We start from the raw sequence: 23,314 nt of genomic DNA on the forward strand, positions 1-23,314 counted from the left end.
CATGTTAACATAGCCCAATCCCACACCAACCTTTGATGCATGTTCTGATGGCAACTCCCCCCCCCCCTTTAGTCTCCCAGTCTGAAATGCTGCACAAATAAAGAGACAAATGGGGTCAGTGCACATTATGAAGATTTTTACTAATTCATTTTGATTTATAGTCCACCCTTTCCAAAGAGTGTGGGGTCGAAGTGAAAATACATTCATAACAAAACTCCCAGTTACACTGATTAAATCCACCACCTGGCCCTGGCCCTTGCTGCTCACAGCCAAAATGGATAAAAAAATCAGTGTTACAGCACTAACAGAAAGCATGTTGGCTTGGGCTACAACGAGCTGTCAGAGGATGGGAACACCAGAGCCAAGGGGCAGACCCAGGTAATTTATTTCTATGTACACTTTGTGTTTACAGTGCACATAAACACTAAGCTAAATGAGAGCATTCTCTCTATAGGCAAATTCAGGGGTGGAAATGATCTCTTGGCTAGGGTGGGCCCAGGGCTGTTTAGAGGTCATTGCCACTACTTAGAACTGAGCTTGAAAAGCAAAAGGCAACCAACACGCTGTATTTCCCCTGTTCTAGATCAGAGCCAGGAAGTCTCAGTAGATAGGCCAATAGTCATCAACATGACATTTATACTTTCTAACTTCTAAATTGGTGTGTCTGTGAACTGCCTGCCTCAAACAGAGGAGATGTGGACATGGAATATTCCATCTGAGCAGCGAGTTTTGGAGCAGGTGCCTTTTAAATAATCTAATACACACACAACTATCCAGAGAGGAGATTTCTGGGGTTTATATAATCTCCAGACTCCCTTGCTCAAGTTCAAGTGCACATACAACATATTAACCTTGGGGTGTTTGTTAATTGATGAGCAGCTGGTTTGCATCTGCCTGGGCCCAGTGAGGGTGGGGGTAAGTGACAACAGCAATGGTTCCTTTTAGAGTCCAAATTGCCTGCTTCATACCAAATACCACACTTGTTGATGTGCCAGTGAAAAATCTAATATAAATACATTGTGTGTGTTGATGTTTTAATAAAAGTTTTCCAACATGACATGTGTTCATTTGCTCGTAGGATGGATGTTTTAAAATATGTCATCTATACTTAGATTTAGATTTGAGTTATCCATATTTATTTTTGTTTGCTATGAAAGCCAAATAACCCCCCCCCAAAATCAGGTTTGAATTTTCCTAGTGTGTGTGAATGGCCTATTTCTTCTTCTTTTCCCTCCTCCATGGTGAGAAAGATTTGCTTGCCATTGGAAGAGCGATAGCAAATGCTGCTCTGGCCTATGTTGTGATTTTCAGCATGAAGACTACTCGCCCCAGAAACCGGTCACTGTTGAAGTTGTTGATGATACCCTTGCCGTTCAGTTGGCACTGAACATTTATCTCTTTGTCCTTTGCCACGTCCGAAAAATGAATGCCCACCAATGGTTGTGTATAATTTACCTGGAAAAAATATAAGCAGATGAGAGAAATAGGAAGGTCCAGTGATGGCTCAGAATAGCTCAGTGGGGAATGATTGGGCTAAAACGTAAACAGGGGGCAAGTCAGCTGAAGTGCTCTGTGGCTTGAATCCAATATATATGTCACGTGAGCCAGATACAGGTACAGTCGTACATTGGTTTTTGAACAGATTAGTTCTCGAATGTTTTGGCTCCTGAACGCTGCAAACCCAGGAGTGACTCTTCCGGTTTGCAAACTATTTTTGGAAGCCGAATGTCCAACCGGGCTTCTGCAGCTTCCGATTGGCTTCAGGAGATTCCTGCAGCTAATCAGAAGCAACACTGGTTTCTGAACATTTTGGATGTCAAATGGACTTCCGGAACAGATTCCGTTCAACTTCCAAGGTATACACAGAGTGGAATTTAATGCACTCAATCTATTAGCACAAGGATTTACCCTTGTGCAATAGACTGAAGCAGATCTGCGGGTGGTGTGGGGTGTGTAGGGGGTGGGGAGAAGGAAGAAAGTTCCATTGTGTAAGTATACATCCTTACACTAAAGGAATGAGTGCATTAGATACTTCATTGCGTATACTGGCATGGCCTGTCCCAACGTTAGACAGAGGGAAGCATATGGCTCAAGCGGCAGATGCTGGAGAATGGCAAAGAGCAGTGAGGTGTTGGAGGAGAGAGGTATAGGTGTCACCTGGCCTGCCCTACACCCTCCCTAAGATACCCTGCTTTACAATAAGCCCACAACTTATGTGGGGATTACGTTCCAGGAACTGCACCTAATGCAAAAATCGTGTATTGGGTTCAAGGGTGGGTGTGATTACCAAAGTCAGTTTTTCCCAGAACGCTGCCCCCTTTCTAAGTTTTTAATATATATCTACCATGCACACAAGTCACAGACTTTGGCACATCCTCCCAACTACAATGTGTCACAATGGTGTCAGTTTACACATTCAACTGCAGGAGATTAGGACCTTGTCTAGACTTACAACTGAACACATCTGTAAACTGTGCCATTTCAGAATACAGAGGGGTATGCCACTGCTGAATGTTTTCCCCACATTAATTAAAGAATCCCTGTCCGCAGCCCTGCACCCCCAAATGGTCTCTAGCACATCAGGAAGAAGTTGTGCTACACTTCCATTAAGTGGAAACATAAAAAAAAATGAGACCCACCACCCACTGCATTCTGAAGTGGTGCGATCTGTTCTGCTATCTCAGAACTCTAATTACCCACTGCCTACTTTGGACCTCTTTCTCCTCTTCTGTTTAAAAACTGCTCTTCTTATTCTCTGCTACCCGGCAAACTGCTAAAGCCAGGCAAGTGAAAGGCACGCTTGCCCAACAGCTGCATTTCTACTTACATGTGTGTGCTTGCCGTAGTAAGGGAAGTACATGGGATCAAATGTTGAAGATGGGTAGAAAGCCACTGTCTTGATATCCACCTCATCACCTTTCTGCATTAACGAAAATAGGGGCATGAGTAAGATAAACACAGTATGGGTTCATGGTGCTGATGCCAGCCCTGCAATAAGCAATACAATCAGGTGGAAAAGGACTCACGTGTACATTGCAGCTCACAGTCACTGGATTCCCATAACCAGGCTTATAACCTACAATCTATGACAAAAGACAGTATTTTTAATTATCTTTGAATTAAAAACAAAAAAGGTAGCCTATGATTAAGACGAAGCCCTATTTTGCTATGTGGTTCCAGCAGGTCTGCAAAGCACAGGAGGATACACATCTGTAATACACTGCCTTGGTTCGCACATAAAGTATTCCATGGTTTGTTTGGCAAACCATGAGTTGTCTCCCAGACAATAAAACAAAGGATGGGCCTTTTCTCTAACTTTTTAAATGTTTTCCAGTTGTTTTCACCTCATGCCTTTATAGTTTAGTGGCCATCTGGAACCATGTGGGCAAACAAATCATGGTTAAGGACGGGTGTAGGGTTTACACAAAACGCCCAGCCATAGTTATAACAAACCAAGGTTTGTTAGCCATCAACAAACCATGGTATCAGATTGGTTAAGCTGCTAGGTAGGGTTTACACATAATACTTAGTCATGGTTTAGCATTACATGCAAACCAGTCCAAGAAGTATTTTTGGCTATTGAGCAGTCAACACAACACACAGGAACCTGAGAATCCTAGTGTGCATTCAGTGAAGTAACAGCCCTAGTATAACACCCAGTATAACACATTTTAATCAGCTGGTTGATTAAAAAAAAAATCTGTTCATCAGAAATGTGCGACTAAAAAGATTTCTTTCTTTTTAAATTCCCTGCAACAAATTGTGATGTAGATCCATGACTTGGGGTTTTCCCAACCCCATAACCACACCGCCAATTTTGAGAACAGCCTAATGCCCTCCTCCAAAGTGCATTTACTGGGAAGCAAATCCAATGGTTTCAGTAAAATGTCCAGAACAGGCAAGCTTATGAAAGCAACATTAGGCACCATTATATGTCAGGATCACACAATGTACATTCATTTAAATCAATGTAATAAAACAGGAGCCCAGCAAAGAGTAATGTTCCTTCTCTTCACTTCTTACCAAAAATTAGAAGCATTTTGAATGAAATATGTTGCACCTCTCACACAAATTTACTGTGCTATGATTCAAAGCAAATAAGCAGATATGAGACAACAGTTGTTTTTAATCACTAAGAGGGGGGTTGGGAACCAATAGTGTCGTTAGTTACCGTAACTCCAACTCCCATCAGCCCCAATCAGCATGGCCAGTGGTCAGGAATGATGGAAGCTGTAGTCCAGAATCATCTAGATAGCCACAAGAACCCCATCCCTACATTAAGAGGATAGTGCACTAACACAACCATGAACTATGAGAGTTAAATGAAACCTACATAGTCAGAAACATGCATATTCTAGGAGGCAGCTGTCATCTTGATCTGCACAAAAATTGGCCACCACTGCAAACAGCATGTCATTTCAAAAGACTTGTTTTTCTGACCAGCAAGGCAATTCTTGTGTTTCTTCATTAACCACATGTATGTGAGCACACACCTCTCCCATTCCAGGATACATAAAAAGAAATAAAAAGTAAGCCAGGGAACATACTCTGTTCATCTTCAGCAAGATGCAAGGTTGTCCTGTTGAATAGCCAAACGATGGATCATCTATCCCAGAACAAGCATTTAATGCGGATCGCTTGAATTGGCAAGCTTTTTTCAGACCACTTTCTTCACCGTCTTGGATGAAATAATTGCCTTCATTGCATTTAATGTTCTTCTCTTCTTGAACTTTGTCATCATAATCTAAAGGTAATAATACAGAGAACGTTAATATTCCGTGTGCCTTTCACCACAACATTTTCTCTTGCTACAGGAGGCAGAAAGGTCCAAAGGGCTCCACATTCACTTGGTTATCCTTCCAAGTAGTGGCAGAATTTGGGATTTCAAAATTCAGCAGCACCCTGTGCAATGCCAAAATTCAGCACCCTCTGCTTCCCGCCTTCTGTCCTACATTGCTGTTGCAGCATGCCCTGTGGGGCCCAAATGGCTTGCTGTCCAGGGTGGGTGTACCAGTTGTGCTGCCCTAAATCTGCCTCTGTTTCCAAAGGCCACGTGCCAGTGGTAGGCAGGGCCAGTGGGTACTGTTGTGTACTGAGTTGAATAGGATCCAAAATACAGCAGTCTGATTGGTCCTAGAACAATAGGATTTAGAATGCAGCAGTCTGATTGGTCCTAGAACAGTATGCAGCAGTATGATTGGTCGGCAGGAGCGACCCTATCCAGCTCCAGATAGAAGTGAATCCACAACCTGATTGGCTTACAGGAGAAGTCCGGAATTAGCCAATCACGTGCAGCCCATTGTGTAAATAATGTATATAAAGCAGATACTTTCAGGGGACTTCTATTCCTCCTCACCACTATGAGCTGAATAAAGAGCATGAAATCACTTTGCGACTCTGAGTATATTTCACTGGCGACGAGGATGGGATCCCGCTGAGCTGACTGCCACACACAGCACCGCAGCACTGCCACCTGCCGCACCGCTGCCTCGCACCGTGTATCCAGGCTCCAGGACACAAGGAAATCAGAATGGCAACCGACAGCAACTTCTCGCCGCTCAACCTGGTGCGGACCACCAAGGACACCCTCCGCCACATGTCGCAAGGGGATTGGGAGTACTGCCTTGCCACATTCCTTCTAGCACAGCACAGCATCCCCAGCTCAACGACTGGCCAGAGCCCCGCTGAACTACTAATGGGTCGATGACTCTGAGTATATTTCAGGTACAAAAGATTCCTACAGGTTGGCTGAGTCACATGACTTGAATGTCATTACTAACTGATTCTTCTTCCCAGTTTGACTTCATCAGATTGGCTAATTTATCCTCTTCCTCCCCCTTCTTTCCCCTCTTTTTCTATTTCCTCCTCTCTCTCTATTCCCACTTCTCTTTCCCCCTCAACCCAATATTGCCTGCAACAAAAATGTCTCAAACTGACTGTAATTGACCTGTATGAAGGATTCTTACAATTTAAAAACAGAGACACTGAATGTACTTTTGTTACTTATGGAAAATCTTTTAATAGAAAACATTTAAAAAAATTAAAAAATTGGCTAATTTATATGGAGCTGGGGGGAGCAGGGTGTGAGTAATATACAAAAAAACAGAAAGCCCACCTTGTAGGAACGCATGCAGGTTATCCACATAATTCTGCCACGAATTGGCGTCAGCGGGTTTGAACGCAATGTTGACTGAGCTGCTAATGTGTGGTCTAATCATAACTCCTGCAACAGAAAAAGCCAGAAAACGGAAGTGTGAATCCAAAATGGAGCTTTTTTTAATTGAGCAGAGGTTGGCAAGAAGTTCCCTGATGGGCTTTCCCTGCCCTTTGATGCCCCATCTCTATAGCACCGCTTCCTATAGTTGTGGTGGTTCCTCCCTCTTTCCTCCTCCCTTTGCTCTCTCAACTGAACCCACCATCCAGAGCGAGAGAGCAGGATGCTGCTCCTTCTTCCATAGCTATTCATTGCTCAAGCACCAGAGGAAGCAAGGGGGTAACAATGGCAGCAAGGACCTGTGCCGCCCCCTGTCTTGTCCATTTGGACAGCAGGTTGCAGTGGATATACTATAGCTCCTCATCTCAAAAGAACGCAAGAAGTGGGCTGCTGGATCAGGCCAAAGGCCCACCTGTGCCAGCATCCTGTTCTCACAGCGGCCACCCAGATGCTCCTGGGAAACCCACAAGCCAAACCTGAGAACACCACAGTCTTCCCAACCATGTTTCCCAGGAACTGGTATTCAGAGGCACAACCCCATGCAGAACAGCAGTGGAGGGTCAGGGGACAACTGTGAAATGTCCCCCCACTCCACCCCAGGAGGCAGACCCTCAGAAACTATCCAAGGATGTAACAATAGCCCAAAACCAGATGCTAGGCTTTCTGTTGGTACTGAGAGGGGAATAGGGCCTCCAAACAACTCTCAGTTGCAATCCCCAGCGGGGTTTATCAGTCAATCTTCTTCCCAGGAACAGGGATATGTCTCCTACATACTTCCAGAACAGTTAACACACTAAAATCCCCAGAATTCTTTGGGAGAAGCCATGACTGTCAAAGTGGTATGATACTGCTTTTAAAGCATAGTGCAGATGGGGCCTTCCCTTCTAACATGAACATCCCACACCTTTCTTCTGGTATAGAACCCAATGTGGTGTGCGTGTGGTCCCTAGGTAGTCACCCTCCATCCAGGCATTGGCCAGCCCCAGATCTGCTTAGCTTCAGCAAGGTGGTGGTCTCATGCACCTGGGATATACATGGTGCATCACCACCAACATACGTAGGGTTGATACAAATTCCATGAGCCTAGCAAGCTGCGCTCAGAGGCAACTGAGCTACAGCGATCTGAGTTCAAGTATATCATTTACCTGGTGGAGCAACTCTGTCCCTGTGCTTCGGTGTATAGGGGCTCAGAGTCATTAACATCATATACATGCAAAATGCAAACATCCCAGCCAGGAACAAGTACAAAACGAGGTAAAATAAGAGTATCAGGCCTGCAAGACAAGAGAAGACGAAACGCTGTTGACTTCCCATGAAGGTAAGAGGTATCCTGTATGAAGCAGCAGCAGTAATTATGCTGGTCCCACAAACATAGAGTAGGGGGCAGTGAGGCTCTCTATCCAGGCATACAGAAAAGGATGCTGGACTTGATCGGCTGCGCCCCCGGTACTTTGTAAAGGAGCTGTAGTTCAATAGTCAAGCACCTGCTTTGCATGAAGAAGGTCCCAGGTCAATAATCTCCAGACAGGGTTGGGAGAAATATTTGTTTGAAACTGGAGAGCCATTGCCAATCAGTACAGGCCATAGGAGCCAACTCCAGGGGGCTGTGGGAGCTTGGGCACTCACAATAATATAATTGTGGGGGCTGGGCACCCACAAAGTCAATGAGCAAAGCTGGAGGGACACAGCCAGTCAACTTCTGTGGTGCTACCTCTGAGAGAGAAGCAATTCAGCTCCACCTTCCACAGCCAGCCATCAAGTCACCCTTTGCAAAGAGGGGTCTCAGACGTGGAGGCAGAGTCTGCCCCCGAGTCCAGGCCCTTCCCTGGAGAAAAGGGTGTCTCACTGGCTGTGGAGAGGAGGAGAAGAGGAGACCCCCTTCTCTTCTAAGGGCAGGCGTGTGACATTGCACGTCCATGTTACAGCGGCAGGCACCCACAACCCGGAGGGTGAGATGGCACCCCTGGCACTGCTGACAGTACTGAGGTAGATGGATCAATGGTCTGAGGTACAAGGCAGCTCCCTCTGCCCCTATTTGCTCCTGCATTAAGATGCAGATAGTGTGGTTGAGGAGGGTGTTTATTTTATTGGGTGATGGGGTGCCAACTAGAATAAAAAGCAATATTGATGCATGCCTTTAAGGTGATAAGATTGATAGACAGATCAATAGATATAGATATATGTTTAAGGTAATGAGGGTGCTGCATTTCCTGTTTCCAGAGCTACTGTAGTGTGTAGTGGTTAGAGTATTGGACCAGGACCTTGGAGACCTAGGTTCAAATTCCCACTCAACCATAAAGCTCCCTAGGTGCCTGAGGCTGTTTCTACTTCTTGACCTAACCTCCCTCCCTCGCAGGCTTGTTGTGGGTGTGAGAAGGAGAAGCATAAAATGGAAAAATATTTATATAAAGTAATGTTTCCCCACTATGCATGGAAGTAGGTTGGTAACTGAGAGGTGATAATAATGATGATGGTAATTCTAAATTATCATTGCTATTAATTTGGATCAGGTAGCACTCAAAGCTGATCACCGAAGAATAGATGCTTTTGAATTATGGTGCTGGAGGAGACTCTTGAGAGTCCCATGGACTGCAAGAAGATCAAACCTATCCATTCTTAAGGAAATCAGCTCTGAGTGCTTACTGGAAGGACAGATCATGAAGCTGAGGCTCCAATACTTTGGCCCCCTCATGAAAAGAGAAGACTCCCTGGAAAAGACCCTGATGTTGGGAAAGATGGGCACAAGGAGAAGGGGACGACAGAGGACGAGATGGTTGGATAGTGTTCTCGAAGCTATGAACTTGAGTTTGACCAAACTGCAGGAGGCAGTGGAAGACAGGAGTGCCTGGCGTGCTCTGGTCCATGGGGTCACGAAGAGTCAGACACGACTAAACGACTGAACAACAACAACAGTACTCAAAGCACATTTGCTTAACAAACCTAAGCCATGTGGAAGAAAATAATTTGGGGTGCAGGGTATGAAATGCTCTTCCCTGATGTTACCAGGAGGTTTGCTAGGTACTTAAAGGACTCTATGCGCAATCCCATTGCCACAAATTTGCATACAGGTGTAAAGTACCTCCGGGCAAATTAAAATGGTAGTGATGGGGATCTTACTGCCCCTATGCCTTGCCGCATGTCAGCAAATTTCTTAAAAGTAAGTTCTTTAAAACATAGGAAGACAATTGCTTCCATTTAGCTTGTTGGCTAAGATCAAGTGTAGTGTGTGTAGCTCAGTACTGTCTGCACTGACTGGAAGCAGCTCGCCAAGGTTTCAATCAGGGTTTTCTCCTAGTCTTACCTGGAGTTGCTGCGTATTGAACCTGGGACCTTCTGCATGCAAAGCAGATACTCCGCAATTAAGCTACAACTCTTCCTCAAAAGGAGAAAGGGTCAGGAGACCAGGGACCCAGCCTCAAAAACTCAAGTGTTGAGCCCTCCCTAAAAATAGACGTGTGGTTACAGCACAGAAATGCCTGTTTGCCTTTAGGCTCTGTCCTGACCAGAGACCTACGATGATGGACAGATTGTCTCAAGAGAACAAATCCCAGGGGCTTTAGAAATAATAATGATACTGAAGCAAACTTCTAACCCAACCTATTTCTGTGTGTTTATATTTCCCAGGAAAAGCCCAAGTCCAGTTTCAGGACAATCTTTGAGAATGCAGATGTGCCCTTTCACCTCCACGTTCCTGAGGCTTTTATGTTGAGAGGAACTTTTAGGTCTGAGAACAAACTGGGGCGGGCTGGGAGGAGAGCAAACTTAATTTGGGCCTGTTAGTGGCTTTGGCGAGGGGCCAGCAAGGGTGGGGAGGGCGAGAAACCCTTCTTGGAGCATAGAAAAGCATCAATGCAATAGGCAATAGGAACTGTGATTGTTCTTTCCTTTATTTTAAAACATTTTTAATAATTCACGAGCTAATTGGTGCTAATTCTGGCATTCCCTCGGATCTGGCACCTGCACCCAAGTTCGTTCTCTCTCTCTCTCTCTCTCTCTCTCTCTCTCTCTCTCTCTCTCTCTCTCTCTCTCATTCACCAATTTGCCTTGAAAGACAGTGTAGTATTCTGGCTAGGGTGTCAGAATGAATCCTGAGAGTCCTGGTTTTGAATCACTTCATGAACATCACTGGGTGGCCATTGGATTATTCTCTGCTGCTTGTTCTAATCTACCTCAGAGGATCATGGTTTGTTTGTTTTTTGCAATGTTGGGGGGAATGTTCATTGCCCTGCATGCCTTGGGCAGGGGGAACAGAAAATAAATGTCATACAGATGTCATAACTTCCAACACCCATTACTAGCAGCGGTGGTGGACTGAGGGCAGCGCAACCAGTTCCACCACAAAGGGCACAGGAGCCAAAGGTTTACCTTTCTGCTTCCTTCCCAAAGCCTAGTTCATGGGTAGGCAAACTAAGGCCTGGGGGCTGGATCCAGCCCAATTGCCTTCTCAATCCGGCCTGCGGACGGTCTGAGAATCAGTGTGTTTTTACGTAGAATGTTTCCTTTTATTTAAAATGCATCTCTGTGTAATTTGTGGGGCATAGGAATTCGTTCATTTTTTCTTTTCAAAATATAGTCCGGCCCTCCACATGGTCTAAGGGACAGTGGGCCGGCCCCCTGCTGAAAAGGTTTGCTGCCCCTGGCCTAGTTAGTGTTTACCTAGCTTTTGGAAGGTGGTTTGAGGGCTCTAAAAAGGTAAAGGGACCCCTGACCATTAGGTCCAGTCGTGACTGACTCTGGGGTTGCAGCACTCATCTCGCTTTATTGGCCGAGGGAGCCTGCGTACAGCTTCCGTGTCATGTGGCCAGCATGACTAAGCCGCTTCTGGCGAACCGAAGCAGCGCACGGAAACGCTGTTTACCTTCCCGCCGGAGCGGTACCTATTTATCTACTTGCACTTTTGACGTGCTTTCGAACTGCTAGGTGGGCAGGAGCAGGGACCGACCAACGGGAGCTCACCCCATCGTGGGGATTTGAACCACTGACCTTCTGATCAGCAAGCCCTAGGCTCTGTGGTTTAATCCACAGCGCCACCCGCGTCTAAAGCCTTGTGCTTCCTTCCCAAAATCCAGTGCGTTGCTTAGCCGGCTTTAGGAAGGCACCCCAAGGGTGTGGGTGTATAATTTTAGCCTAGCAAATAAAATCATAGCATTGTAGAGCTAGAATGGACCCTGAGGATCATCTAGTTCAGTGTTTCCCAAACTTGAGGCTCCAGCTGTTCCAATCAACCCTGACCACAGGTCCTGCTAGCTACAGATGATGGGATCTGTAGTTAAAAAAAACCAGCTGGAGAGACTCAAGTTTGGGAAACGCTGATCTAGTCCAGCCCCCTGCAATGCAGGAATATGCAGCTGTCCCATATGGGGATTGAACTTGCAACTTTGGTGCTATCAGCACCACACTCTAGCCAATTGAACTCTTCACTACCTGGGTACCATACTACCAAGTTCTGCCCCTTCCAGCAGCCTGGGAATCCACCCATGTGGGTACTAGAATCAGTAGAGGCTGGTTCATTAGGGCAAATGGGGCACTGCCCCACAAGTCATGGCCTGGCCACTTCCCTGCCTTCTTACTTACAACCAGTCCAGGAAGCACTATTGTCTGCTTGCTTCCTCTTCCTTATTCTTAGTGTTTGTCCTTGTAAAACTCAGCAGGGAGGAGGATGGGGACAGAATAAGAATGATTGGGCTCTGCCTGTCATTGGTTCTGGCTCCACCTTCTCTTGGCCTCCCTGTCTTCTGCTCCACTCGGTTCCAATGAGTGCCAGCCATCACTGATCACAATTTTCTATTGAACATGGTAATCATCACTAATATAATTCCTTTAGGAAGCAGGATCACTCCCAGTTTTGTCAAAATTGGCCCAGAATTTATTGCCATCCAAAGCAAAGCACCAAATGGATGTCCACCTTGCCTCTTTCCAAACAAAAATGGATTTTCCTTGAGTTGATCTACATAGGATTGTGAAAAGTAGTGGGGAAGACTGTGGCAATATATATAAGAAGAGCCCGGTGTCTAACCAGATGCTCATTGGAAGCCTGCAAACAAAACTTGAAGGCAACAGCATTGTGCCTGCCTTTGACTCCCAGCAATTGGTACCCAAAGGCACACTGCCTCTGTTAGCGGAAGTACAACACCAGACCCTCTAAGTGTCCCTATTTTCCAGGGACGTCTCTGATTTAGAGAAGCAGTCCGTTTCTGATTTGATCCTGGAATGTCCCGTTTTTTCTTAAAAGTAAAGGTAAAGGGACCCCTGACCATTAGGTCCAGTCGTGACTGACTCTGGGGTTGTGGCGCTCATCTCGCTTTACTGGCCGAGGGAGCCGGCGTACAGCTTCCATATCATGTGGCCAGCATGACTAAGCCTCTTCTGGCGAACCAGAGCAGCACATGGAAACGCCGTTTACCTTCCCGCCAGACTGGTACCTATTTATCTACTTGCACTTTGACGTGCTTTCAAACTGCTAGGTTGGCCGCAGCAGGGACCAAGCAACAGGAGCTCACCCCATCGCAGGTATTCGAACCACCGACCTTCTGATCGGCTAGTCCTAGGCACTGTGGTTTAACCTGCTTTTCCTTAGGACATCCCTATTTTCATTGGAGAAATGTTGGAGGGTATGGAGTTATCCGACCCCCAAGCTGTCTGAAGGCAATCCTGTATAGGAAAGTTTGTTTAATGTTTTGTTATGTTTTTATATGTGTTGGAAGCTGCCCAGAATGGCTGGGGCAACCCAGTCAGATAGGTGGGGTATCAATAGTAAAATTATTATTATGGAATGAAACGTCCCTGTTTTCATTAGATAAATGTTGTAGGGTATAAGAACACCAGAAATTGTAGCTTATACATTTAGCACTACCACATGCAATTATAGGTTCCTTTTGCCTTTGGGGGCATAATAAATAAATGGCCACCCTTCAGCTTTCAGGGTCCCTATCCTTGCTATATAACTTCAAAGCACTTCTCGTATCACCCTTAAACCCCGACACATCGCTGCCATGACCTTCACGGACTCAACTCCACATCAGCCTCAGACGTTGAAAGCTCTCATGCTTCTTCACAAGACTCTGCCCTGCCTCTTTCACTGCCCATTGTGGCTTGGAACAGCCTCCCAAAAGAGCCTCTGCAATTCCATTTCCCTTCATACCACCTTCATTTCTTTACCCCCATCTTTGGCACCAGTCCATGATTCCCAACAGTAGCCAAGCCTAAGTGGGTGCAAATGATATCAACGCAAGGCTTTCCTGCATTTATTCCTCTGTCCACATCCTGCTACGGTTGCCTCCCATTTCAGATGGGGTGGAAGGGAATGTTGGACTTACCCCAGCTGTGAGCTGTTCTGCCCATGAACTGCCTTGTCTCAGGATTCCAAAGGAAGATTTTCATACCCTTGGCCATATCGCCCCAGGTTTTCTTGCCCATTTCTTTCTTTCCCTCCTCCTCCTCTTCCTCCTCATTGCCGTGTCGCTGAGCTGCCTCTTCATTCTTATTTTCCTGGAATGGTGACAAAGCAAACCCCAGACACACACCATGTGAACAGTGTTTTTGTTGTCTTTCTTTCCACTCCCCCACCCTCCCCACTAATGGAGGATATTCCATTAGCCAAAAATAAATGCCAGTGAGTTCACTAGCTGGAGTTTTTCCATTTTCTCATCATTGCTCCTTATGTTACAGAAAGGCCAGAGAAGTACCTAGGGGCTGGCGAAACCCTTGTCAAGGGTGCAAGCCCAGGGCAAGGTATGCAAAAAACACCTATCAAACTATGGGGTGTAGGACATTTATGTGTGTGGTGCTGTGCCATTGCTGTTACAGCAAGATCAAATGTGGGGGAAGCTTTCTGTCTTTCTCACACCATGGCACAAAAACACGCAATTTTTTCCGCCCTTTTACTTCACCTTGCCCTCACTCTGGGTGCTTTGAGCACTTGGGTCATGTAAAATGTAGTAATTGCTCAATTCTATTGCAGTAAAGTGTAGTTTTCAGGGGACAATATAGCTCCTTGCCAAGGGCACAAGGGACTCTATGTACAGTATGCCTCTAAAAAGGCACAGTTTATTTACTTCTCTCTCCCTCCCTCCCCCAGAGAGTATGGTTTAGAATAAATGGTTTGTCCTTATTTTTGCTATCCTTTGGGGAAGGTCCATAGCTCAGGCAGCACCAGGTAGGGATGGAGGAGAATTTTGATTCAGTACACATGTAAAGCTAAATCTATCCTGTTTACACATTATGTGAATCGAAACACAACCATCTCTTCACACTTAAGCTTCGCAATGTAGTGCTCCAAGTAAGCAATGCACATATAAGGAGAAAGAATGCATAAAATTAAATATATTGTTGAAAATAACATTTAAAAGTACATTATATATGGTGAGATTGCTTGCAGAAATATGTCAAAACTGCATATAAAAATGTGTTTATAGAAAAAACAATGCGCTAAAATGCTAATGAATTTTCATGAGTGTTTTTTTAATATGCAAATTGCTGCAAAATGTGGTGAACTGAAGTTAAGACTGGCAAAATAAGAATCTCAGAACAAAAATTGATGGTTCCTTCTAGCCACATCTCCTGGTGGAGTTGGGAAAGACCCTTGTGTGCAACTATTATGGATAGCTGCTGTTGATCACTGTCGATCAACAGCAGCCCAGAGTGGCTGGGGAAACTCAGCCAGATGGGCGGGGTATAAATAATAAATTATTACATTATTATAGATCAAGTGGCCATGCTTGCTGGGGCTGATAGGAGTTGTAGCCTAGCAGCATCTGGAGAACCAGAGGTTCCCCATACTTCTTGGAGAAAATACTGAGCTAGACAAGCCAATGTTCCAATTTGGTACAAGGCGGCTTCCTATATGTCTATTTGTTCCTTCTAGTTCCAATCTTCATGCTGTGAGTGCCATTCCTTATTTAGCCAAAGCAGCACCAAAGCACACTAAAGAGAAATAGCACAAGGCTCTGGGAAACCTCAAAATCTGCAAAAATTGCAAGCGTTTTTAGGGAGAAACCTACAGGGAGAAACCCCAACCCCCAGCCCCTCCTACAAAGACCAGGCATGCTCAGTGGCCACAGAATGCTGACTCTCTTTTGACTCACTGTTGATGAAAACATGGAAAAACCAGTGGAGGGGCGAATGGGAAGGCTGGAATCCTGAACAACAGCAGCAGCATTTTGTTGCAGACAAAACCATTTTTGTCTTGTTCTTACTTGGCATGTTGTTCCCTGTGTGATATTTCCAGCAGCACCTCCTCAACCTGAACCTCCACACACCTCACTTTTGTGTGTGTGGTGCTTCCTTTTTATTCCTAACCCCCTGTATTTCTAAGATGATCAGAAGAAGAAGACGCCAAAGCAAGAATTATCACCAAGGTGTGCCTGAAGCAATAGAAAGCTACAGAGGAGGTGATCAGAAAAACTGATAATTTTAACTGCCATCAGAATCAAGTTTCTCCACCCCCTCTAACTGGATCTCCTGCTGCCTGGAAAACCTGGAGACATGATCGATGTTTGTCTTTTCAGATGTATTATAGCTCCATGTTGTACTAGAAGCCCTTTGAGGCCCTCTCCAAACTCTCTGATTGTATGACCAAAAAAGTTCCAAGCTGAACCTGCCAAGTCCATCTCATATTCGGTCATCTTTTCATGAAGTCTACTGTTCAACAATCCACCCAGAGTTTTTACAGGTTACTTCTGAACATTGAACTTGCCATCAGTCAATTACTTCAGACCTGATGATGGAGCAACTTGGCTAGGACAATTTGATCCATCTATCCAAGGCTGACCCAGGAAAAAGCCTTTCCTGTCACTTACATAATGGGTTCACATAGGGCAGCCTGTTCATCAATGGATCATCAGTGCATGAGTCACATAAGATGAGAGAGAAAGCAAAAAATTAATGCAGGAAATTAAAAGCACAATCTGGCCCCCCCTGAAAGCACTTCCATGAGTTTCAGTGGGAGAACTAAACACCAGATTAATAGTACAATTTTAGGCATGCCAATGGAGAAGTCTCACTGAGCTAACTAATTAGGCTTATTGCCAAGGACCTGTGCATAAAATTGCTGCATTAATCTCTCTCATTTGAATCAATGGGTCTTAACTGTGCTTTTGCAAGGTTTTCCTTCCCATAGAAATGAAACCTGGTCTCATAAAAATGCCCAAAGGTTGCGCCTTGTCTTCTGTAGCTTTCCTTCTGGGCTAGCAAAGTGTGGAAAGTCAAATACTCACCATTCCTTTGCTGACGAAGGATCAACTCAAAGCAAAACCACTCCACAGCTAAGGAATAGATTTTGTAAAAACTGCTTAAAAGTTAAATCTTTTCCCCCTTGTGTGGGTGTGTGAGATCTTATTTCACAAGTGCAGAGTGCATCTGATTCAAAGAACCTTCAGACCGGTTCCCCACACGTATGTCCCTCTAGTGACGAGTTCAGTGTGTGAACGAGCTGCCCCGGGCAGAAAGCCCACGTTGCCTTGCATGGGCTCCAATGCATGAGCTCCAATGACCATGCTCAGCACTCCTGCAACTCATTGAAATGATGAGTCTTCAAGAGGTGAGTCATAAAGCATTATAATACATATGAGAACCAGCCTTTGGCACAGTGGTGGGGGAGATGTCCCCCCCCGGTGTTTCTGGACTATAGTTCCCATCATCTCCTATCATTGACTATGTTGGCTAAAGCTGATGGGAGTTGGAGTCCAATAGCATCTGGAGGACAACACCTTCCCCACACCAGTTCTAGAACTATCAAGTATCCCATACAACAGCTATCTTTCTGACCGACTGTCATTGATCAAGCCAACCACTTGAGACAAGCAAAAGACAGGTGCCTATCCAAGTTCCTGATTGCTAGTGTGGAAGCAAGCCAAGTCAGAGCCTGCAGGGGAAAGCACAAAAACCAACCCTACAGTTACTAGCCAATATGACCTTGGGAAGAGGAATTCCCTTCCTGTCTAAATATGGCAACTGGTGAAAGCCATCTGCAAAGGGTCAGAGGCTGCCTTTTGGCATCGGAAGTTATTCTTTTGCCTGTTTGGGTGATCTCAGAGTTCCACATCACCACAACCATTCTAACTTCACAACCAGAGATATAGGAAGTTAGGCAGCATTAAGTCCCCATCCCATAACATGTTCTCAAAATGGCTCTGAGCTAGTTTAGGTATCACCTCTGCTATGTCAACCCTGTCTCCAAAAAACACACCACTCCTTACTTTAGTTGCATCCCAAGTAGAATGGATAACATATTTTAATGCCCCTAAACCAATGTGTTGTCTCCATCACACCAGATACACACCAGAGCTGACGTGCCCTAAATGGAAGAGTGCCACCATAAGTGGGGCAAGGTGCTGTTGTACTGTTACTGCTAAGCTGCTCTTAGTCAAGTGCCCTGGAACCCCGTGTACCCAGGGCCAGCCCAAGGCATTGTGGTGCCTGAGATGATGGACAAGATGGTGCAGCCTCCTATTTCCATGTACTGAAGCCAGTTGGCCCAGCATTGAATCTATCTGAAGGAGCGTCTTCACCCCCATCATTCTGCCCAGACACTGAGGTGCAGCGCCAAGTGCATTCTGGCAGTTCCCTCACTGCGAGAAGTGAGGTTACAGGGAACCAGGCAAAGGGCCTTCTCAGTAGTGGCACCCGCCCTGTAGAACGCCCTCCCACCAGATGTCAAAGACAAAAACAACTACCAGACTTTTAGGAGACATCTGAAGGCAGCCCTGTTTAGGGAAGCTTTTAATGTTTAACAGACTATTGTATTTTAATATTTTGTTGGAAGCCGCCCAGGGTGGCTGGGGAAACCCAGCCAGATGGGCAGGGTATAAATAAATAAATAAATAATCTCACTTCGACACTGGCAACTGAACAGTGTCCTCCACCACATCTGAGGGCAGCACAGCTCTGTTATTTAGCACCTCACCACCACTTCCTATCCTCCAGTATGTGCTACCTGAGGCAGCCGCCTCACTCTACCTAACTGTAGAGCTGGTCCTGAACGTACCATTCTGAGCTGATGTTTTGGTTCTAATAAAAGCACTCAGATGGAGCATTTTCCCATGAGCTTGGTTCTTTTTCATCTTCGACAGACAAGTTACCGTATTTTTCGCTCTATAACACGCACCCGACCATAACACGCACATAGTTTTTAGAGAAGGAAAATCCGTAGGCATGCTACCCGTAGGCATTCCCTCCATAACACGCACAGACATTTCCCCTTTCTTTTTAGGAGGAAAAAAGTGAGTGTTATGGTGCAAAAAATACGGTAATTATTTGCATCAATGAGCCAATTCATGCATGCAGACCTTTCTTCTTATTATTATTTGACTAATTCTCAATTATCTGAATAGTCTTTTCCTCCTGGGGGGGGGGGAATCTAGCTTTGTTTGATGCATGGCCATACTTTCCCCCTTTCTTCCTCCAACACTTAGGAGGAGAGTGTGGACAAACCTTCTGCTCTGCTCATCAACAGCAGAAACAAAGGGTTCGATTCTGCTCACAGATGGAACCTCTGGAAATCTATTCCTCATTATCCTAAGGGGTTGCTTACTTACTGGCATTTGGTGATAGTTGAGCGGGTGGTCCTTGGCACCTCCAGAGGTGGCGTTCACTTCCATGGTGAAAAAAGGAAAAAAGGGGGAAAATATGAGATGGTTAGTATATCAGGATGTCAACTCCTGGTCTAATAATGCAGGTCACGTCTCTTCACTGAACTATGGAATTATCCAGCAATCCCATTGCACAAGCCGATTCAGTGGTTTTTTAAAAAAAGAAAAATCAAGCAGGAGCAGGGGCTTTGCGACTATCACCAGGTGACCAGTTTTGCTTTTCAACACTGCAGAGAAGACGGAGCATGTAAGGAGGAGACCAGCAAGCTGATTGCTCTCATCAGACAACTGAGATCATGCAGCAGGATTCCATACAAGAATTCAGGCCCTCATCCACCAGAAGTCATTCACGTGTAAAAAGCAGCCTATCACATGAAAAATCCCAGAGAGGGGGAAAGACCAAGAATCTTGCCCGGAAGGAAATCTTTCTGCCTTGGGAGGCTGAGGATCACCTGTTTATAGAGCGTTACAAAATAATCAGATCTTAACAGACAGAAATGTACGTGCCAATATGTCCCTGTCAGTCATGGGGAGGCCCCTTGTCTGAATGCTTCCAAAATTGCTTTCACGGTCCGACATCGCTATATTTATCACTTTGCCTTCAGACAGGCCAGAGGTGGCTTCGTGCAGTGTCAATTTCCCAACCACCCGTAATTCCAGGAATCATCTGAAGATCCCTGGAGAAGAGCCAAGAAGGACAGTGTGGAGAGGGAATTTGGAGGGGCACTATCAGGTTAGAAGTGGACATATCCCATTATCCACATGCCTGCCACAACAAGCAAAGGCATCACCACCGTATGTGCTTGTTTGTTTGCTTGTCGCTTTTTGCAGAAAGCTCTCTGTTCAAAGAGACTTTCAAAAATAAAACACTGAAAACAAGTGTAAAAGCAAGCATGTAAACAACCTAAAATGCTTATCTATAAGTAAAGGTAAAGGGACCCCTGACCATTCGGTCCAGTCGTGACCGACTCTGGGGTTGCGACGCTCATCTCGCTTTACTGGCCAAGGGAGCCAGCGTTTGTCCGCAGACAGCTTCCGGGTCATGTGGCCAGCATGACTAAGCCGCTTCTGGCGAACCAGAGCAGCGCACAGAAACGCCGTTTACCTTCCCGCCGGAGCGGTACCTATTTATCTACTTGCACTTTGAGGTGCTTTCGAACTGCTAGGTTGGCAGGAGATCTATATCTATACACACACATATATAATACAGAGAGAGAGAGAGAGAGAGAGAGAGAGACCCTACCCCACTGAAAGACAACCAGAAATCTAGGGTCCAAAATCCTAAGTGAATAAGCATGTTTCTTGCCTGGCATGTAAAAGCAGATAGTGATGGTGCCAGGCATGCCTCCCAGGGGAGAGAATTACCCAGGCAGGAAGCCACTACTGAGAAGGTTGGTCTGGTGATATTAATGACTTACCCTCCAACTGTCCCATTTTTCCAGAGACAGTCCGGAATTATGAAAGCCATCCCGGCTTCTGATTTGATCCTGGAATGTTCCTATTTCCCCCACAAGTGCTGCCTCCACCAAGCTTGGGAGAAAGGATGAACCGGCGCTTGTCCCAGGTGTCAGCGGCTGCAGCAGCTGTGAGGCAGCATCCCATTGCCTCTCCATGGTCTCTGCTGCTGGCCGCATCCCTTGGGCAGCTCATAGCAACCGCTGGAAAGCAGGTGAGGAGAGGATGCTGCTGCCAAGGACCAGCCCCACGGGACACATTGGCTCCGAGATGCAGAGCCAGGGAAAATAGGGACATTCCAGGATCAAATCAGAAGCTGGGATAGCTTTCGTAATTCTCAGCCTGTCTCTGGAAAATAGGGACAGAGGTGGGAAAATAAACGGACTTATTCTGCTAACTTTCCAATGACCAGCCCTGTGGAACGCCCTCCCACCAGATGTCAAAGAGAACAACAACTACCAGACTTTTAGAAGACATCTGAAGGCAGCCCTGTTTAGGGAAGCTTTTAATGTTTAATAGGTTATTGTATTTTAGTGTTTTGTTGGAAGCTGCCCAGAGCGGCTGGGGCAGCCCAGCCAGATGGGTGGGGTATAAATAATAAATTATTATTATTATTATTATTATTATTATTATTATTATTATGACACTAACTTCCCACTATGTTCTCCTCCCTTGCTCTTCCTAAAAACACCAAGTCAAACACTCCTCACCGCCCCCTAGCCCCCCTCCCAAGAGTAGTAAAAACAAGAAAGTCCTTTCGAATAGGGACATTCTGTGACACCAATATCCTGTCGCAATTAGAGGCTCAGATGGATTACAGCCTCAATGAAGCATGTTTTCCTGCATTGCTCCATGAAGCAGCACACACACACACACCATCTCCTCTGCAATACTTTCCAAAATGTTTTCTATTTTGGTTTGAGGCTGCTGTCCGCATTAGCTGCCTCCTGTTACAGTAGTTGATGGCCCAGGTTTCATTTCACTATCTTGTTTGACTCCCTTCTGCCCCCTTCTGTCCTGAGGCACTGGATCGTCTGCGGCAATGTGCCACTGTTATCTCTTCCAGTGACACATCCAAACATGGGCACAACCTGAAAAAAGCAGGTTATAAACTGGCAGCAGCTGTTTTCAATAGAGAAGAAACTTTGTCAACATGTGGTAATCTTCTGCTTTCTGAAATGATGGGGAACCTGTCGCCCTCTGGGAGTTTTTGGACTCCGAATCACATCAACCCAAGCCAGCATGTCCACTGCAACTTGGGAGTCCCTCAGATTTGCCATCTCTGTTGTCCCCTCCAGATTTTGCAGGGCCACAGCACCCAACAACCCTAGTCAGCTTGTTCAGTCGCCAGGAATTATGGGATTTGTGGCTTAAGAGAAATCGGAGGTGGCCACATTGTCTACCCCTGGTTTAATCTTAATGTGGTTTTTGCCCTGTTGTTATTTTAACTTTTATTTTTGCTGTTTATATTTTGTTGTTTTCCTTTCCTTTGCCTTTTTCATCTTGTACTTTCCTACTTCTTTGTAATTATTATTCATCTTGTACTTTCCTACTTCTTTGTAATTATTATTCATCTTGTACTTTCCTACTTCTTTGTAATTATTATTCATCTTGTACTTTCCTACTTCTTTGTAATTATTATTCATCTTGTACTTTCCTACTTCTTTGTAATTATTATTATTATTATTATTATTATTATTATTATTATTGACTATAGACTTAAGCTACTGTTCTATATACACACTTAACTGAGAGTAAACCCCCCCCCCCAACTACAATGGGGCTTAGTTCTGAGTAGATGCATACATGACTGAGCAGCTAGGCTTGTCCCACAAATTGTAATGGTTTGACTTGGTGGTTCCAAATTTTGTTTCAGTTTTGTTTGACATTTGCCTTCCCCACTCTTAATTTAGATTTCTGTTGTATTATTAAATAAGTATTCTTGGCGTTTTTTTGCCCCTTAGCCACATATTCATGTTCTCAGGTAAGCGTGCATGGGGTTTCAGTCTTCAGGAAATCCTTTACTCTTCCTACAGAATTAAAAGGAGAAAACTGCTTAAATTTGGAATAAATAGATTTTACTTTAAGCAGGGTAGGATGGCAATCTCAGTCCTAATGCAAAAATTAACCCAGTTATGGTTGCAATCCCAATCCCACATATTTCAGTGCAATGAATGAAACCCCAATGAATCCAATAGAACTTACTTCTGAGTAGACATAGTTAGGGTTGTATGATATCACCACTTTGCCCCACTCAGTGTCCCTTGATCACAAAAAACAAGGATTTTTAAAACTGCTGGCTGAACTCCAAAAAGAATAACATTTCAGTAAACATGTGGGCTGGCTTTCGTTTTGGCATCAAAATAGATGTGCCTATCACTAAATGAGGCATAGCATTACATGCCGAATTCTTTTGAGCTGTAGATGAATGGTAGATCTGGTTGAGAATGGAAAGTCGTAATTATCAGAATGCCTCTGATCACATGCCAAGTGCATTTTTCCTCCATTACAGAGTAACAGCAGCTAACCTCCATACTTCTGGGATTTGAAAGTAGAATACCTAGGTGGGCTTGAGTTTGCAAATGTTGCTCTTTTTAGAAATTAATCATCAAGAACAAAAAAAGGACATTGGCTATGCCTTGGTAATTAATTCACATTTAGTACACTTGCATGTTTGAAATCCAAAGCTAAGCTTTTTTAAAAAAAGGTTAATGTACGTTAATTTTAAAGATGCCAAAGAATAATTTATGAACGGAAAAAGATAAGTACTGCAACCAATTACCCCCACTTGCAGATTCATTTTATTTTAAAGATTCAGATTTATTTTTTAAAATAATTGTGTTTTTCCTCAAAATGACCCCATAAATCCAGATCTTCTCTTTTCACTGGCCCACAAAGCATAGCTGTCAACTTTTCTCTTTTCTTGCGAGGAATCCTATTCGGAATAAGGGAATTTCCCTTAAAAAAAAAGAAATGTTGACAGCTATGCCACAAAGTTCCAAAAGAATAATTACTGTAAAATCAAGTAATAGAGAAGTACTTCATTGGTCATCTTGGC

General features: G+C 44.8%; 1 protein-coding gene across 3 annotated transcripts in view; it reads right to left on the reverse strand.

The window, feature by feature from the left end:
- Window positions 1-121: 121 nt before the first annotated feature.
- The window catches only part of ATP1B4 (ATPase Na+/K+ transporting family member beta 4), a 41,781-nt gene continuing 18,588 nt past the window's right edge, over window positions 122-23,314 (reverse strand). Inside the window, exons 1-9 of one of the 3 annotated variants that reach the window (XM_081897659.1) lie at window positions 21,133-21,208; window positions 18,748-18,803; window positions 13,531-13,702; window positions 7,360-7,488; window positions 6,116-6,223; window positions 4,548-4,744; window positions 3,027-3,083; window positions 2,828-2,920; window positions 122-1,455 (exon numbers count right to left, since the gene is read on the reverse strand). In XM_081897659.1, the coding sequence (XP_081753785.1) occupies window positions 1,294-1,455; window positions 2,828-2,920; window positions 3,027-3,083; window positions 4,548-4,744; window positions 6,116-6,223; window positions 7,360-7,488; window positions 13,531-13,702; window positions 18,748-18,803; window positions 21,133-21,193 (1,035 nt within the window). In that variant the 5' untranslated portion in view covers window positions 21,194-21,208 and the 3' untranslated portion in view covers window positions 122-1,293. Of the gene's footprint in view, window positions 1,456-2,827; window positions 2,921-3,026; window positions 3,084-4,547; window positions 4,745-6,115; window positions 6,224-7,359; window positions 7,489-13,530; window positions 13,703-18,747; window positions 18,806-21,132; window positions 21,209-23,314 lie in introns of those variants that run through there. The other 2 variants (XM_081897661.1, XM_081897660.1) reach the window with 2 other exon arrangements.

This window comes from Podarcis melisellensis (genome assembly GCF_964234715.1).
Source record: "Podarcis melisellensis genome assembly, chromosome: Z".
Lineage (NCBI taxonomy): Eukaryota > Metazoa > Chordata > Lepidosauria > Squamata > Lacertidae > Podarcis > Podarcis melisellensis.